At 50.0% G+C, this 17130-nt stretch overlaps 2 protein-coding genes across 8 annotated transcripts in view; one reads left to right on the top strand and one right to left on the bottom strand.

Annotated features, from left to right (window-relative positions):
* Positions 1-8433, top strand: part of LOC138659200 (interleukin-6 receptor subunit beta-like) — a 28616-nt gene extending 20183 nt beyond the window's left edge. For all 6 annotated transcript variants that reach the window (XM_069745890.1, XM_069745886.1, XM_069745889.1 and 3 more), the window contains 7 exons: positions 3001-3183; positions 3488-3589; positions 3659-3805; positions 3993-4133; positions 4922-5018; positions 5119-5200; positions 6913-8433. In XM_069745890.1, coding sequence (XP_069601991.1) covers positions 3001-3183; positions 3488-3589; positions 3659-3805; positions 3993-4133; positions 4922-5018; positions 5119-5200; positions 6913-7494 — 1334 coding nt within the window. In that variant the 3' untranslated portion in view covers positions 7495-8433. The remainder of the gene's footprint in view (positions 1-3000; positions 3184-3487; positions 3590-3658; positions 3806-3992; positions 4134-4921; positions 5019-5118; positions 5201-6912) is intronic.
* Positions 8434-10214: 1781 nt separating this feature from the next.
* LOC138659266 (interleukin-31 receptor subunit alpha-like) overlaps positions 10215-17130 on the bottom strand; it is a 79856-nt gene continuing 72940 nt past the window's right edge. For both annotated transcript variants that reach the window (XM_069745892.1, XM_069745891.1), the window contains exons 10-14: positions 15239-15391; positions 14472-14612; positions 13831-13924; positions 11450-11528; positions 10215-10794 (exon numbers count right to left, since the gene is read on the bottom strand). In XM_069745892.1, the coding sequence (XP_069601993.1) occupies positions 10411-10794; positions 11450-11528; positions 13831-13924; positions 14472-14612; positions 15239-15391 (851 nt within the window). In that variant the 3' untranslated portion in view covers positions 10215-10410. The remainder of the gene's footprint in view (positions 10795-11449; positions 11529-13830; positions 13925-14471; positions 14613-15238; positions 15392-17130) is intronic.

Below are 17130 nucleotides of genomic sequence, written 5' to 3'. Positions count from 1 at the left end.
CACTCACTATTCTGCTGGTGCAGTCACTGTGTACATACATTACATTACTGATCCTGAGTTACCTCCTGTATTCTACTCCAGAGCTGCACTCACTATTCTGCTGGTGCAGTCACTGTGTACATACATTACATTACTGATCCTGAGTTACATCCTGTATTATACTCCAGAGCTGCACTCACTATTCTGCCGGTGCAGTCACTGTTTACATACCGTATATACTCGAGTATAAGCCGAGATTTTCAGCCCAAATTTTTGGGCTGAAAGTGCCCCCCTCGGCTTATACTCGAGTCACGGTAGCGGTGGGGTCGGCAGGTGAGGGGCTGAGGGCGCTGGGGTATACTTACCTAGTCCCAGCGATCCTCGCTCTGTCCCTGCCGTCCCACGGGCTTCGGCGCTGCAGCTTCTTCCTCTCTTCAGCGGTCACGTGGGACCGCTCATTACAGAAATGAATAAGCGGCTCCACCTCCCATAGGGGCGGAGCCGCTTATTCATTTCTCTAATCAGCGGTGCCGGTGACCGCTGATAGAGAAAGAAGCTGCAGCGCCGAAGACAGGAGGGGACAGCGCGAGGATCGCCAGGACTAGGTGAGTATGTTATATTCACCTGTCCTCGTTCCAGCCGCCGGGCGCCGATCCATCTTCCCGGCGTCTGCGCTCTCTGACTGATCAGGCAGAGGGCGCGATGACGCATATAGTGTGCGCGGCGCCCTCTGCCTGATCAGTCAGAGCAGAGACGCCGGGAAGATGGAGGCGCCGGAACGAGACGCCGGGAGCTGCAATCAAGGGAGGTGAGTATGTGTTTTTTTTTTTTTTTATTGCAGCAGTAGCAGCGGCAGCACAGATTAATGTGGAGCATCTATGGGGCACAGTGAACGGTGCAGAGCACTGTATATGGCACAGCTAGGGGGCACAATGAACGGTGCAGAGCACCGTATATGGAGCACATCTATGGGGCACAGTGAACGGTGCAGAGCACCGTATATGGAGCACATCTATGGGGCACAGTGAACGGTGCAGAGCACTGTATATGGAGCACATCTATGGGGCACAGTGAACGGTGCAGAGCACCGTATATGGAGCACATCTATGGGGCACAGTGAACGGTGCAGAGCACCGTATATGGAGCACATCTATGGGGCACAGTGAACGGTGCAGAGCACTGTATATGGAGCACATCTATGGGGCACAGTGAACGGTGCAGAGAACCGTATAAGGCACAGCTAGGGGGCACAATGAACGGTGCAGAGCACCGTATATGGCACAGCTAGGGGGCACAATGAACGGTGCAGAGAACCGTATAAGGCACAGCTAGGGGGCACAGTGAACGGTGCAGAGCACCGTATATGGCACAGCTAGGGGGCACAATGAACGGTGCAGAGCACCGTATAAGGCACAGCTAGGGGGCACAATGAACGGTGCAGAGCACCGTATAAGGCACAGCTAGGGGGCACAGTGAACGGTGCAGAGCACTGTATATGGCACAGCTAGGGGGCACAGTGAACGGTGCAGAGCACTGTATATGGCACAGCTATGGGGAAATATGAATGGTGTAGAGCACTATATGGCACAGCTATGGGGAAATAATGATCTATTTTTATTTTTGAAATTCACCGGTAAATGCTGCATTTCCACCCTAGGCTTATAATCGAGTCAATAAGTTTTCCCAGTTTTTTGTGGCAAAATTAGGGGGGTCGGCTTATACTCGGGTCGGCTTATACTCGAGTATATACGGTACATTACATTACTGATCCTGAGTTACCTCCTGTATTATACATCAGAGCTGCACTCACTATTCTGCTGGTGCAGTCACTGTGTACATACATTACATTACTGATCCTGAGTTACCTCCTGTATTATACATCAGAGCTGCACTCACTATTCTGCTGGTGCAGTCACTGTGTACATACATTACATTACTGATCCTGAGTTACATCCTGTATTATACTCCAGAGCTGCACTCACTATTCTGCTGGTGCAGTCACTGTGTACATACATTACATTACTGATCCTGAGTTACATCCTGTATTATACTCCAGAGCTGCACTCACTATTCTGCTGGTGCAGTCACTGTGTACATACATTACTGATCCTGAGTTACATCCTGTATTATACTCCAGAGCTGCACTCACTATTCTGCTGGTGCAGTCACTGTGTACATACATTACATTACTGATCCTGAGTTACATCCTGTATTATACTCCAGAGCTGCACTCACTATTCTGCTGGTGCAGTCTCTGTGTACATACATTACATTACTGATCCTGAGTTACATCCTGTATTATACTCCAGAGCTGCACTCACTATTCTGCTGGTGCAGTCACTGTGTACATACATTACATTACTGATCCTGAGTTACCTCCTGTATTATACCCCAGAGCTGCACTCACTATTCTGCTGGTGCAGTCACTGTGTACATACATTACATTACTGATCCTGAGTTACATCCTGTATTATACTCCAGAGCTGCACTCACTATTCTGCTGGTGCAGTCGCTGTGTACATACATTACTGATCCTGAGTTACATCCTGTATTATACTCCAGAGCTGCACTCACTATTCTGCTGGTGCAGTCTCTGTGTACATACATTACATTACTGATCCTGAGTTACATCCTGTATTATACTCCAGAGCTGCACTCACTATTCTGCTGGTGCAGTCGCTGTGTACATACATTACTGATCCTGAGTTACATCCTGTATTATACTCCAGAGCTGCACTCACTATTCTGCTGGTGCAGTCACTGTGAACATACATTACATTACTGATCCTGAGTTACCTCCTGTATTATACTCCAGAGCTGCACTCACTATTCTGCTGGTGCAGTCACTGTGTACATACATTACATTACTGATCCTGAGTCACATCCTGTAATATACTCCAGAGCTGCACTCACTATTCTGCTGGTGCAGTCACTGTGTACATACATTACATTACTGATCCTGAGTTACATCCTGTATTATACCCCAGAGCTGCACTCACTGTTCTGCTCTCACTGTTCCAGTTGTGCAGCCGGCAGATATGAACCTTAGAGCCTTCCCCAAAGACGGACTCCTCTGGGTGGAGTGGAGGCCGGCTGGGAAAGTGCTGGGATATGTGATCGAGTGGTGCAGGAATTCTCTGTCTATGGACTGCGATGCTGAGTGGCAGCGGGAGCCGAGTGACGCGACCAGAACATTTCTGCGAGGTAACAATGGAAATGAGACATCAGTGTTCCTCGTTTACTGCAGGGATCTCCAGAAACAGAAAAAAAATCTGCATTTTCACCATAAAAAACATATCCCCCTCCCCCGATGACCTCTGCACAGAGCAGAGCATGCTCTCCCATAGAAGTCAGTAGATGGTCACAGCTCACCTCCTACCTTCACTGCACAGATCAGAGCATGCCTATGAGTGTCCCATAGAAGTCAAGGGGTCCACATAGACGCGGGGGACCTGCGCAGTGACCCCGTGCAGCCCACCGTGCAGTGACCGCTCTTCTCTGTCTCCAGGTGACATCGGGCCGTTTGTACTTCACCTGATCAGACTGAACGTGCTGCACAGAGACGGGCAGGAGAGATCCGGGACCGTGGCAGTTTACCTGCAGCAAGGAGGTAAGGGGGATCCTTGGGGGACGTGGGCTGCACCCCGACTGTCTCCCTTCATTCCCATATTGTTTCCAGCTCCTACAATTGGACCTGCCGTCCAGACGAAGTCCACCGGGAAGACGTGGGTGACCCTGACATGGAAGCCGGTCCCTCTGTCAAAGCAAAACGGTTTCATCACCGGCTACACTATAAAGTATGGGGACAACTACGGCACCCCCAAGGGTAAGAGTCTCCCCACATCACCCTGCACAGTGCCCCTGCCCTAGAGGTTCTCCAGCTCATGGAGAGCACATTACATCTCCAGGCTGCGTGCACAATATGCCCGAGATGAAAGTCCCGGTCACAGTAGTGCTGGTCAGTCCCTCCATCGCAGGATACATGGTAACTCGGAATTCGTCTTGTTTTCCAGTTATCCCAGTGAATGCAACGGTAACAGAGTACACGCTGAAACCCTTAGCCGCTAAAACCGCATACAGCGTGTCTGTGACCGCGAACACCCAGGAAGGTGGGAAGGCCGGGCTGCCGCTGAGCTTCACCACCCTGCCGTTCGGTAAGAGCCTCCTCCATGTGTGGCATCAACACAAGTTTGTTTTTCTCCATATTGCGCTCTAGAAGGCTGTAGTGTGCCACAACGTACCCTGTGGGAATCGCTGTCACCGTCCCTTCCTTCCCCACCGTGGGAATCGCTGCCGCCGTCCCTTCCTTCCCCACCGTGGGAATCGCTGCCGCCGTCCCTTCCTTCCCCACCGTGGGAATCGCTGCCGCCGTCCCTTCCTTCCCCACCGTGGGAATCGCTGCCGCCGTCCCTTCCTTCCCCACCGTGGAAATCGCTGCCGCTGTCCCTTCCCCACCGTGGAAATCGCCGTCCCTTCCTTCCTTCCCCACCGTGGAAATCGCTGTCCCTTCCTTCCTTCCCCACCGTGGGAATCGCTGCCGCCGTCCCTTCCTTCCCCACCGTGGGAATCGCTGCCGCCGTCCCTTCCTTCCCCACCGTGGGAATCGCTGCCGCCGTCCCTTCCTTCCCCACCGTGGGAATCGCTGCCGCCGTCCCTTCCTTCCCCACCGTGGGAATCGCTGCCGCCGTCCCTTCCTTCCCCACCGTGGAAATCGCTGCCGCCGTCCCTTCCCCACCGTGGAAATCGCCGTCCCTCCCTTCCTTCCTTCCCCACCGTGGGAATCGCTGCTGCCGTCCCTTCCTTCCCCACCGTGGGAGTCGCTGCTGCCGTCCCTTCCTTCCCCACCGTGGGAGTCGCTGCCGCCGTTTCTTCCTCCCTGTACAGAGAAGCTGCACGTACTTTTTAATGAGCCGTGATCTCCCTCTTTACGATGTCTCCGCAGATAGCGGGGAGGTGGAGGCCATCGTGGTGTCCTCGTGTCTCGGCTTCCTGGTGCTCATCCTCGTCCTGAGCTTCCTGTTTTGTAATAAGAGAGAGCAGTAAGTATCGGGGGGTCATACGATTGCTGTGGGGGAGCGCGGGGCCCATGACGGGTAATGCCACTCTGCGTCGCTTGTTTTTGTTTTTCGCCTCCTTTAGAATTAAGAAGCACATTTGGCCGAATGTTCCGGATCCTTCGAAGAGTAACATTGCCCAGTGGTCTCCACAGACCCCCAGCCGGGTAAGAGCGCAGCTCTGTTCTGTATGCATGAGATACGAGACTCCAGCGCTGCCCCCCTGACAGCCCAAAGACAAAACTGGTAGATGTGCCTGTTCCCCGCACTCATCCCTCTTGTTTCAGGCCGGTCTCACTGACCGCACTAAGTCCTCTGCCGACATGACACCATCAATGTTCCTTCTGCTTCATGCTGTGCAATAAGGAAGGATTGCAGATTTGCACAGCGTGCAACAGGTAGAACAGGATGAGCCGAAGTTTTATGTAAAGGGCTGGCTGAAACCTGCCACATACAACGTGTAATTCTGAAAAGGCGTAAGGCTCAACAGATTACAAAAACATGGCGTCTACTACGAAAACCGTGCCACATCTGTCCTCTGCTTTCTCCACTGGTGCTGCTGAACCCCCTGTATCCCGTAGACTGGTGCTGCTGTATCCCGTAGACTGGTGCTGCTGTATCCTGTAGACTGGTGTGGCTGTAGCCCCAGTATCCTGTAGACTAGCACGGCTGTAGCCCCAGTATCCTGTAGACTAGCACGGCTGTAGCCCTGGCATCCCTTAGACTGGTGTGGCTGTACCCCCAGTAACCTGTAGACTGGTGAGGCTGTACCCCCAGTAACCTGTAGACTGGTGAGACTGTACCCCCAGTAACCTGTAGACTGGTGTGGCTGTACCCCCAGTAACCTGTAGACTGGTGTGGCTGTACCCCCAGTAACCTGTAGACTGGTGTGGCTGTACCCCCAGTAACCTGTAGACTGGTGTGGCTGTACCCCCAGTAACCTGTAGACTGGTGTGGCTGTACCCCCAGTAACCTGTAGACTGGTGAGGCTGTACCCCCAGTAACCTGTAGACTGGTGTGGCTGTACCCCCAGTAACCTGTAGACTGGTGAGGCTGTACCCCCAGTAACCTGTAGACTGGTGAGGCTGTACCCCCAGTAACCTGTAGACTGGTGTGGCTGTACCCCCAGTAACCTGTAGACTGGTGAGGCTGTACCCCCAGTAACCTGTAGACTGGTGTGGCTGTACCCCCAGTAACCTGTAGACTGGTGAGGCTGTACCCCCAGTAACCTGTAGACTGGTGAGGCTGTACCCCCAGTAACCTGTAGACTGGTGTGGCTGTACCCCCAGTAACCTGTAGACTGGTGAGGCTGTACCCCCAGTAACCTGTAGACTGGTGTGGCTGTACCCCCAGTAACCTGTAGACTGGTGTGGCTGTACCCCCAGTAACCTGTAGACTGGTGAGGCTGTACCCCCAGTAACCTGTAGACTGGTGTGGCTGTACCCCCAGTAACCTGTAGACTGGTGTGGCTGTACCCCCAGTAACCTGTAGACTGGTGTGGCTGTACCCCCAGTAACCTGTAGACTGGTGAGGCTGTACCCCCAGTAACCTGTAGACTGGTGAGGCTGTACCCCCAGTAACCTGTAGACTGGTGTGGCTGTACCCCCAGTAACCTGTAGACTGGTGAGGCTGTACCCCCAGTAACCTGTAGACTGGTGTGGCTGTACCCCCAGTAACCTGTAGACTGGTGAGGCTGTAGCCCTGGCATCCCTTAGACTGGTGCTGCTGTAACTCGTAGACTGGTGTGGCTGTAGCCCCAGTAACCTGTAGACTGGTGTGGCGCTGGTTTTGATGGGAGGGATAACGGGTCAGGTACTTACAGCAGCATTACGTGCCCAGAGCCCCCACAACAATGTCATGTGTCGTTTTTGTTCTGCAGCACGGATCCAAACCGAACCCGTTCCAGGAGGGTCCGTTCACAGACGTCAGCGTGGTGAAAATAACCGCGGACGAGAAGCCGTACGACGATCAGGACCTGAAGTCTGTGGATCAGATGAAGACTGCCACGTCGGAGGGGCTGAGCAGCGGCATCGGGGGCTCCTCCTGCTTATCGTCCCCGCAGCTCAGCGTCTCTGAGAGCGACGGCATCTCCTGCGCGCAGAGCACGTCCAGCACCGTGCAGTACTCCACCGTCATAATGGGGGGCTACCAAGGTCAGACCCCGATGTTCTCCAGATCAGAGTCCACCCAACCACTGCTCATTGCGGAGGAGAGACCCGACGAGCAGCCGCCGCTCCCCGAGGAGGAAGCAGAGACCCCCAGTCAGTATTTTAAGCAGAATTTCACCCTGGAGGACGAAGGCCGGGTGCAAGAGGCCCCCGCTCAGATCCTGCAGCTCGCCGGCTTCAGTGATGGACATGATGGAAATCCGGACGGTCCGTCACAGAGGGACGTTGTGAACGACGAGCAGAAAACGTATTTGCCCCAATCTGCCAGGCAAGGAGGGTACTTACCCCAATAGGGCGAGAGCCTGGCCCTTCAGCGACCTGACGCTCGTATAGCCTCGCCCCAAAATGCGTTACTGCATGATCCACCCGGCGACAGGCTGAGCAGCGAACGGGCCGCACAGATGGGTTCTGATACTGCGCGGCCGCCGTATACAGGAGGCGTCTCACCCTCGACCTATATACACCATGCATAGAATCCGGATCCCAACCCCTATCATCAGCAATAGTGAAAGTATTCACAGCAGCCGTTGCCTCGGAGCTCTGAGGAGTCCAGAATTAGGACTATACATGGCGGCTTTCTCCCACACACAGCGCCACCGCCTGTGCACAGGTTGTGCCGGGTATTGCAGCTCCTCTCCATTGAAGTGAACGGTTTTTTTTACAGTGTTACATGATCTGCTGCGATGGTGTCAGACTGTTCTGATGAACTTTTCCTATTTGGGTTGTTGACCATCAAGAGACTCTTGGGCCCCACATCTCAGGAACGTGCCCTGGACGACGCTGGTGTCGCCTGCTCCTCGTACTGTGAGACTTATGTACATGTCGTACAGATGAGACATTTGCACCATTATTTATCCTCTACCCCAGAGCTGCGGTCTCCCCCCGCACATTATAGCAGCAAAGCAATGGTTAATCCAAGTGCATGGAGCCACCGTGCTTTGTGCAACTGCCCGGAATTCTCCTGTTTGGCTTAATAAGATGTTCTGTGCCTTTAATTTTATATTATATAAAACTGATAGTGTTGGGGTGAAATGTGGTGGAACAGCGGCCCCTTCTCTGCTTACTGCAGTTACCGAGCTCCCCAGTAATGGGCGACACCCGGCCTACAAACCCGGACATGGCAGACACCATCGCTACACATAATCCTGTGTGGATTCATTGAGTGCGTAATGTCATAGCGGCATTTATTTCATTAATAACAACAATCCCCAAATACCATGGAACAACAGTTTAAAAAAAAAAAAAATTGTCTGCAGCCACCACTAGGGGGCGCTTCAATGTCTGACTGTATACAGGGAGCTCCCCCTAGTGGTGGCTGCAGACAGGATCTTATCATGTATCTCTGTATACAGGGAGCTCCCCCTAGTGGTGACTGCAGACAGGATCTTATGTGTCTCTGTATACAGGGAGCTCCCCCTAGTGGTGGCTGCAGACAGGATCTTATCATGTATCTCTGTATACAGGGAGCTCCCCCTAGTGGTGGCTGCCGACAGGATCTTATCATGTATCTCTGTATACAGGGAGCTCCCCCTAGTGGTGGCTGCAGACAGGATCTTATCATGTATCTCTGTATACAGGGAGCTCCCCCTAGTGGTGACTGCAGACAGGATCTTATCATGTATCTCTGTATACAGGGAGCTCCCCCTAGTGGTGGCTGCAGACAGGATCTTATCATGTATCTCTGTATACAGGGAGCTCCCCCTAGTGGTGGCTGCCGACAGGATCTTATCATGTATCTCTGTATACAGGGAGCTCCACCTAGTGGTGGCTGCCGACAGGATCTTATCATGTATCTCTGTATACAGGGAGCTCCCCCCAGTGGTGGCTGCAGACAGGATCTTATCATGTATCTCTGTATACAGGGAGCTCCCCCCAGTGGTGGCTGCAGACAGGATCTTATCATGTATCTCTGTATACAGGGAGCTCCCCCTAGTGGTGGCTGCAGACAGGATCTTATCATGTATTTCTGTATACAGGGAGCTCCCCCTAGTGGTGGCTGCAGACAGGATCTTATCATGTGTCTCTGTATACAGGGAGCTCCCCCTAGTGGTGGCTGCAGACAGGATCTTATCATGTATCTCTGTATACAGGGAGCTCCCCCTAGTGGTGGCTGCAGACAGGATCTTATCATGTATCTCTGTATACAGGGAGCTCCCCCTAGTGGTGGCTGCAGACAGGATCTTATCATGTATCTCTGTATACAGGGAGCTCCCCCTAGTGGCGGCTGCAGACAGGATCTTATCATGTATCTCTGTATACAGGGAGCTCCCCCTAGTGGCGGCTGCAGACAGGATCTTATCATGTATCTCTGTATACAGGGAGCTCCCCCTAGTGGTGGCTGCAGACAAGATCTTAAATATCTCCAGCCTCCACTAGGGGGAGCTCTCTGCATACAAACCGCATGTTTTAGTCATAGTAGCTTTGTCTGTGCAGTGGATTTGCTACTCTGTATCAGAGTAATCCACAAAGCAGATAACACGGGAGATGGGGCGACTTCTGCCTTCACAGTCTCTGGTTTCGGCAATCTGACTGTTCTGTAAATAGATGGTGTCGCCTTTATTACCAGATTCCTTCCTTTCTGCAGCGATCTCTGTGTCTTGCTCTTGGTTTGCTCCATGTATATCCTCACTACACAGCATTATGGGGTCAGACTTATGCAATAAATGTAAAGAGTTAAGAATTAAATTATGAGTCAAATGTCATTAAAATATTGAAGCTTGATTTTTCCCGATTCTGGATTCTTTCTGTACTCTTATATTTAGGACCCCTGGGAGTCACTGAGAAGCCCCCATTAGTCACGTATTATAGAGGTGATTCCATAACCAGGACGATTCTCCGTATAATATCCGACATTTATCGAGACCAGGTAATATCAGAGCGTATGTAAGACGTACGAGGAACTGTGCAGCAGAATGTGTCGGCATAGCGATAAGGAACCTAGAATCTGTGATGCACATCATTAACCTCTCGGCTTTGCTGTATAGATTGGGACAGGATGAGCAGAGTTTTCTCGTTCTAAGAAAGCAGAGGAGTTTTACTTCATAAGGTAGAACAAAATGTGACTGTTAAATGTTTGATGAAAGCCGATTACAAAAATAATCTTAAATGCATGTACTGTAATTTGGACTAAAGTAAAAAAAAAAACTGGACAGTGATTTCTGGTGGATGTTTTCTGGTGGATGTTCTTCGTCACCCCACGCACATCGTTACTACAGGCTCTCGGGGGTTAGTGTGAGCAGCTCTCCGCTCCGTACAGAATGTTTCAGGTAGGGGTTGATCCCGACGGTGAACGGTTCTAGGACTGGAGTTGTCTCTCCGACCGCCGCAGTTTGGCCACCATGTAACGATCGGAAGGAGCCGCTTCTCACCGCCGCCGGCCACGAAGCTGCACAATCCGAGTCGGTCTTTGTCACGGCATAATTCACCACGATAAAGGGCTCGTCCGTGGATGTCGTATCTTCGGTGCTCCCCCACAAGTCAGGAAGGAGGGGCTCTGTGTCTCTTCTATCATTTACATACACCCCATGAAGAATATGGAGGTCTCCCGAGTGAAGGGTCCCATCTGTCTGCAGTGGGTTCAGAAACGGAACCGTCTGGAGGGCGAGAAGAGAGCAGTGAGGGCACCCGAAATCCTACAGACATTGATAGTATCAGACAGACACAGCCCAAGGACCCCTTTAATTTCTGAATGCAGAGATCTGAAATCACAGCTACAGTTCTTGTTACCCCCTTGTTTTTTTTTTCGGTGCGCTTTATCAGACAGTCTACGCCAGAAACCATGTGCTAAAAAGCAGAACGGCAGCTGTTTATATCCATATGTGCGCCCTCTAGAGGGAGGATTCCTTAACAAGGACATGTTGCTTTCTGTAATTATATAACTTTCGACGTGGGATAAATGCCGCTGTTCTCCTGGATCCGGCGATGTGTTACTTTTGTTCCTGAGCCTCTCTGTTCCTGAGATATGACCCCCTTTAATTTGTATATAAATCACGTTTGCTAAATGGGCGTGGTCATCAGCACTTCTGGGCATCTTTGACCACACCCACTTGAGTGTCAAAACTGGATTTACATACAAGGAAGGTGAGGTCATATCTCTGGACAGGAGAGGCGCGGGAGCAAAAGAAAAACATCACCGGATTCAGGAAAATGGGGGCATTAACACCAGATTAAAGAAAATACATATTTAGAACAAGTGACAAGTCCCCTTTAAATTGATATCCACTTAAAGACCAAAACGCTTAGAAATACCTGCAGCAGGTCTGATTGCCAGTTGTGAATGCTGCTGAGGGACGGATCGGGGACATTCGGCCAAAACAGATTTATGATCCTGCAATATAAAACGACAAGATGTTGCATACTTAACCTCATCACAAACATCGCAAAGAATATTTGCAATTTGTTGCAGATCATAACTCCAAAATGTTTTTTTTTTCTGTATCTTATTCAGGAATTCTTTCTTATAGGTTAAAGGAGTTATCCACCTATGGGGACATTTTTTGCTTTAATACATGTATTTTTGGCTAAAAAGTAAATTTAGAGTCACGTGATGGCGGGTCAGAGGTGCGTCGGCATGACAACCAGAGGTCTCTTTGAGACTTCTATGGTTGTTGATGCCGGATTGCTGTGAGCGCCACCCAGTGGTCGGCACTCATAGCAATGTAGTAATTCTGCTACATAGGAGCGATCTGAGCATCGCTCCTATCTAACTGAGACAAACAGGCTATGCCAGCTTCTAGCCTCCCATGGAGACTATTGATGCATGGCAAAAGTAAAAAAAAAAAAAAAAAGTCATTAAAAATATGTAAAAATAAATAAATAAAAGTTTAAATGGCCCTCCTTTCTCCCCATTCAAAATAAAACAATAAAAAAACAAACATAGATGCATTTTGGTATCGCCACGTTCAGAACCGCCCAATCTATCAATTAAAAAAGAGGATTAACCCGATCGCTAAACGGCGTAGTGAGAAAAAAATTAAAACCCCCAAAATTACTTTTTTTTTTTTTTTTTTTTTGGTCGCTGCGACACTGCATTAAAATGCAATAATAGGCGATCAAAAGATTTGTATCTGCACCAAAATGGTATCATTAAAAACATCAGCTCATTGTGCAAAAAATAAGCCCTCACCCGACCCCCAGATCACGAAAAATGGAGACGCTACGGGTATCGGAATAGTGCACAATTTTTTTTTATTTTTTTTTTTTAAGCGAACTTCTTTTCACCACTTAGATAAAAAAAGAACCTAGACCTGTTTGGAGTCTATAAACTCGTTATGACCCGGAATCATAATGGCAGGTCAGTTTTAGTATTTAGTGAACCTAGCAAAAAAGCCAAACAAAAAAAACAAGTGTGGGATTGCACTTTTTTGTGCAATTTCACTGCACTTGGAATTTGTTTCCAATTTTTGAGTAGATGACATGGCAAAACCAATGATGTTCAAAAGTACAACTCGTCCCGGAAAAAATAAGCCCTTACGTGGCCATATTGCCGGAAAAATAAAAAAGTTATGGCTCTGGGAAGGAGGGGAGTGAAAAAACGAATAAAGCTCCAGTCATGAAGGGGTTAAAGCCTCAAATACAAGGATTTAAGTAAAGGGGGGGGGAAGTGAAATTGTCCTCAGATGTGGACAACCCCTTTAACATTCATGTATATAAAGACTACTTTTCCATTGCAGTCTCCCTGAATTGGATGGAGGCAGGATCAGAATTCTCTGGTGGGCCCAGGCACTGAAATCTGCTGGCATACAGGGCCGGCAGCTGCCTAGGACCCTCAGCCAGTGGCGTGTTGCTAATAGCGATACACTACGCAGCGGCTATGGGGGCCGTGAGTCAGGGGGGGCTGCCTAGCTTCAGCAGAGCAGCAGGTGACCGGAGGCAGGAACCAACTGCTCTTCCCGCTGCTAAAGATAAATGAATATTCACTGCTCCCCACACCCATGGGCGTGGGGAGCAGTGAAGATTTGTTTATCTTTAGCAGCGGGCACAGACTTTAGCCTTAGCATCAGGCTCCTGCCTCTTGTCACCGGCTGCTCCACCGCTGCTGCCTTCCAGTGAGCGCCACATTCAACTGTATTGGCATCATAGGTGCCGATACAGTTAAAAGCAATAATGGAGGAGAGACATGAGACGACGCTCCCTCCCCATCATTCCCCTCTCACACAGCCAGTGCGCTATGATGTCATTTCATCGCGTACCATCCTGTGTGCCGGGCAGATATTAGTGTTTTACCGCACAATTGGTAGTCTTGTATTTATTTCTATGTAGCTACATAGTCGGCCCCAAGAATGATTTTCTCTGGTGGGCCCAAGGTGCTCCAGTCCGACGCTGGATGGAGGCAGGTCACACAAAGAGAAGGCGGCCCTGTCCGAACAGACCCGCTCGGTACCACTAGTAATGGTGATGGGCGGTTATTCTTATCTCATTTGTCTGAACAGATACAAGAACAGGACAATTATGCAGCAAAAAGAAAAGAAAAACTTGGAACGTTCAGGAATGATGAATAATCAAATCCGCTCAGGCGAGCTGCTGGAAATGTGTTAACATACTAAATAGAAATATAAGATGAAGCTGCTCCGGCCACCTAATATGTACAGTGTGTGTGTAATGACGCATAGCCGGAGGGGGTCACTTACTTTTCTTTCTTTTGTTTATATATGATGCCAAACATCAGTATCAGCAGCAGACACGTCCCCAATATTCCTGCCAGCGGCCCGATATATTCACTGCCTGGATATAGAAACCGTGGCAAAAAAATCATTTTAAATCTCAGTTTGTAACATTCGCACAGTAAAGATCCGACCCCCCCGCCCTGTAGGAACAGACCCGATCTATAGGGACTGACCCGACCTTCCGACCTATAAGAATAGCCCTGACCTCCCAACCTATAGGAAAAGAAGTATTCAGCTATCAGAACTTCATAGAAAGTGGAAACATCACTACGTGGAACAGTAATGTCACCACGCCAATTTAGAATGTTCTAACACTTGGAAGATGGGGATAAAAAAAAACGGCAGCAGATAAGTGGTAAGACCTGAGTTTATCTACACTAAATCCACATGATAAAATCTTACTACCTGTACTCACCACCAGAGGGAGCTCTCAGCTCTATGTATAAACAGTCTGCAGTAAGCGCCTGAGCTCCCTCTAGTGGTGGCCGCCAGCAGGAGGATTTTATTACGTATCGCTGTGTCTATGCGGGGCATTTGGAGCTTTGTTACAGAAAAACTGAGCTCTCGCTATAAAGATACATCAAGTAATAAAACACAAGATTTACTGTCTGCCAGAGTGCGGAAATGGAGGTGGTTCCCACTTGTGTTCCCGGTGCTGGTACTCGCTATAACATAGGCGATGTAGAGGGTGTCCGGCGTCAATGAGCGCAGCGAATATTCATAGACGTCACCATCCACTGCAACGACTAAAAACGGAAAGAATTTATTATCAGAGTGATGCAGCCATCATGTAATTATCTATGTACTGTCATGGCCTCTACTTATAGGGAACTCATAATTAATGTGATGAATCCCCCATAGGTATGAGCCCCCCATGTCTGCCGGACAATAATTTGTAACAATCAATAACTTCTATAGTGCTATAGCCCTGGACGGCTCAGGGAAGCTCCACTATAGTGCTGGTTGGCTCGGGGCAGATCCCGCTATAGTGCTGGACAGCTCAGAGCAGCTCCCGCTATAGTGATGGATGGCTTGTGGCAGCTCCCGCTGTAGCACTGAACCTTTCGGGACAGCTACCACTATAGCGCTGGATTTTTCGGGGCAGCTCCCGCTATAGCGCTGGACAGCTCAGGTCAGCTCCCGCCATAGCGCTGGACAGCTCAGGTCAGCTCCCATTATAGCGCTGGACAGCTCAGGTCAGCTCCCACCATAGCGCTGGACGGCTCAGGTCAGCTCCCACCATAGCGCTGGATGGCTCAGGGCATCTCCCGCTATAGCGATGAACAGCTCTGGTGAGCTCCCGCTTTAGCGCTGGACAGCTCGGGCAGATCCCGCTATAGCGCGGGGCAGCTCCCGCTATATTTGTCCTCACCGGATTCTTGTCCTTTAAGAGGTTTATAAACGACAGTAAACGCTGTGATGAAACCATTGGTGTCCAGCGGTCGGAGCGGATCCCATCGGATGGTCGCCTCTGTCTTCGTCTGTTGGACCAGTTTAGTGGTCGGGCCATGAAGCGGAGCTGTGACTGATACAGAACGCATTACACAGAGGCCGCGGCCACATTGTATCATTCATACACATAATTCATACCGCCACATGGTGCTAACGCAATACTGTTACATCCAGCGCATGCGGTGCCTGAACATTACACAGAAAGATCCCAAATATTACTGCCATTATAGTATTGTGCACAATAAATATTGTGATTTGGAATCGTGAAGGGTGATCGCGTACGCTAGCCGGTCCCTTCACGATTCCAAACGCAATCCGGACAATTACAGCTCCTTTACAGTAATTTGGAGCTGCTAGCGTTAGTGTGGGCTATGACGCAGAGATTTGCGGAATATCTATCTGGCTCCGAAGTTTAAGTGCGCACTCACAATAACCCGCTAGCGCACCTGGAGAATGCAAGACTGGGGTCTCTGGAACAGCAATGGCGAAGTTTCGCTATAAGATTGCCTATAAGAGGGGAGCAGAAAACACTCATGCCGATGCCCTGTCTAGAAGGAGAAGTACTAATCCAGTGGGACAGAGATGCGGAGCTGGAAGATGAAGAAATCCCAAAGTTTTTGAGACCTGCCAGGATGGTGGTGGCAACCCAGGAGCAAATACACACCTCAGCCCAGGAAGGCGTACTGGGACGATCCCAGGATGAGTGGGTTCAACTTCAACAGGAAGATAGTGAACTGGCATTGATGATACAGTGTGTGACTGCTCAAAGACTCCCCAGCTCGGCAGAAAGAAGTACTGTCTCCAGAGGATGTGCGAATCCTACAGCTTCGGATGAAGTACGGTCTACTGTATCGGAAAGCACAATTGCAGACTGAGCTGAGTGCGACCTGGCAGGTCATAATCCCAACAGCGTTGTTATCTGAGATTGCCGTTACTGCACATGAACAAGGGGCCCACTTTGGTCCAGAAAAGAACTTCCAAGGGTAACAACGGTTCATTTACAACCCCCAGTTGAAGACAAGAGTCGAAGAGGCCTGTCGAACGTGTCGAACATGTGAACTGATTGAGCCGCTGGAGCAGAGAGCTCCTGTCCAGTCCATCGTAACCTCCGCTCCTCTAGAACTCTTGACATTAGACTATCAGACCATTGGCCCAGCCCATCAGGGCTATGAGCATTGCTCAGTGATGGTGGATCACTTTACAAAGTTTGCCGTGGTGACTCCAACTCGAGACCAGACCACAGAATCCGCTCCTGTTTCTTAGGAAGAGTCATGGGTGAGCTATATCGCCTATACCAGATCGATAAGTCTCGTACTACTCCATTCCACCCTCAGGGTAATGGCACCTGTGAACGATTTATTCGTATGCTAATTCTGATGCTAAGAACTGTAGAAGAAGAGCGAAAGCCCGGTGGCCTGAATATGTTCCTGAACTGGTGTGGATATATAATAATTGAGTACACCGAACCACAAGATCTACGCCTTACTTCCTCTTGTTTGGTTGAGATGGAAAAGGAATCTCTGAGGTGGCATTGGACCCAGATCAGGATTACCCACGGTGTCCTCCTGGGTTCGGGAACATCGACATCGCCTACAAACCTTACATCAATTGGTTCAGACTAGACTGCAGGAGCTAGAATATGCAGAGAAGACCCCATCCAGAGAAACATAGTTTCAAATTGGAGACCATGTCTTAGTGCGGGAGAAGCGTCCTCAGGACAAGCTGGAAAATCGTAGGGAGAAAGACCCGTATCGTGTAAAGAGAAGAGTCAGTCCTGAGGGACCATGAGAGGATAGAACCAGCGAATGCAGC

This window comes from Ranitomeya imitator, chromosome 1 (genome assembly GCF_032444005.1).
Source record: "Ranitomeya imitator isolate aRanImi1 chromosome 1, aRanImi1.pri, whole genome shotgun sequence".
Taxonomy (NCBI): Eukaryota; Metazoa; Chordata; class Amphibia; order Anura; family Dendrobatidae; genus Ranitomeya; species Ranitomeya imitator.
The sequence above is the reverse complement of the archived record's forward strand: the minus strand, read 5'-3'. Positions and strand labels throughout refer to the sequence as shown.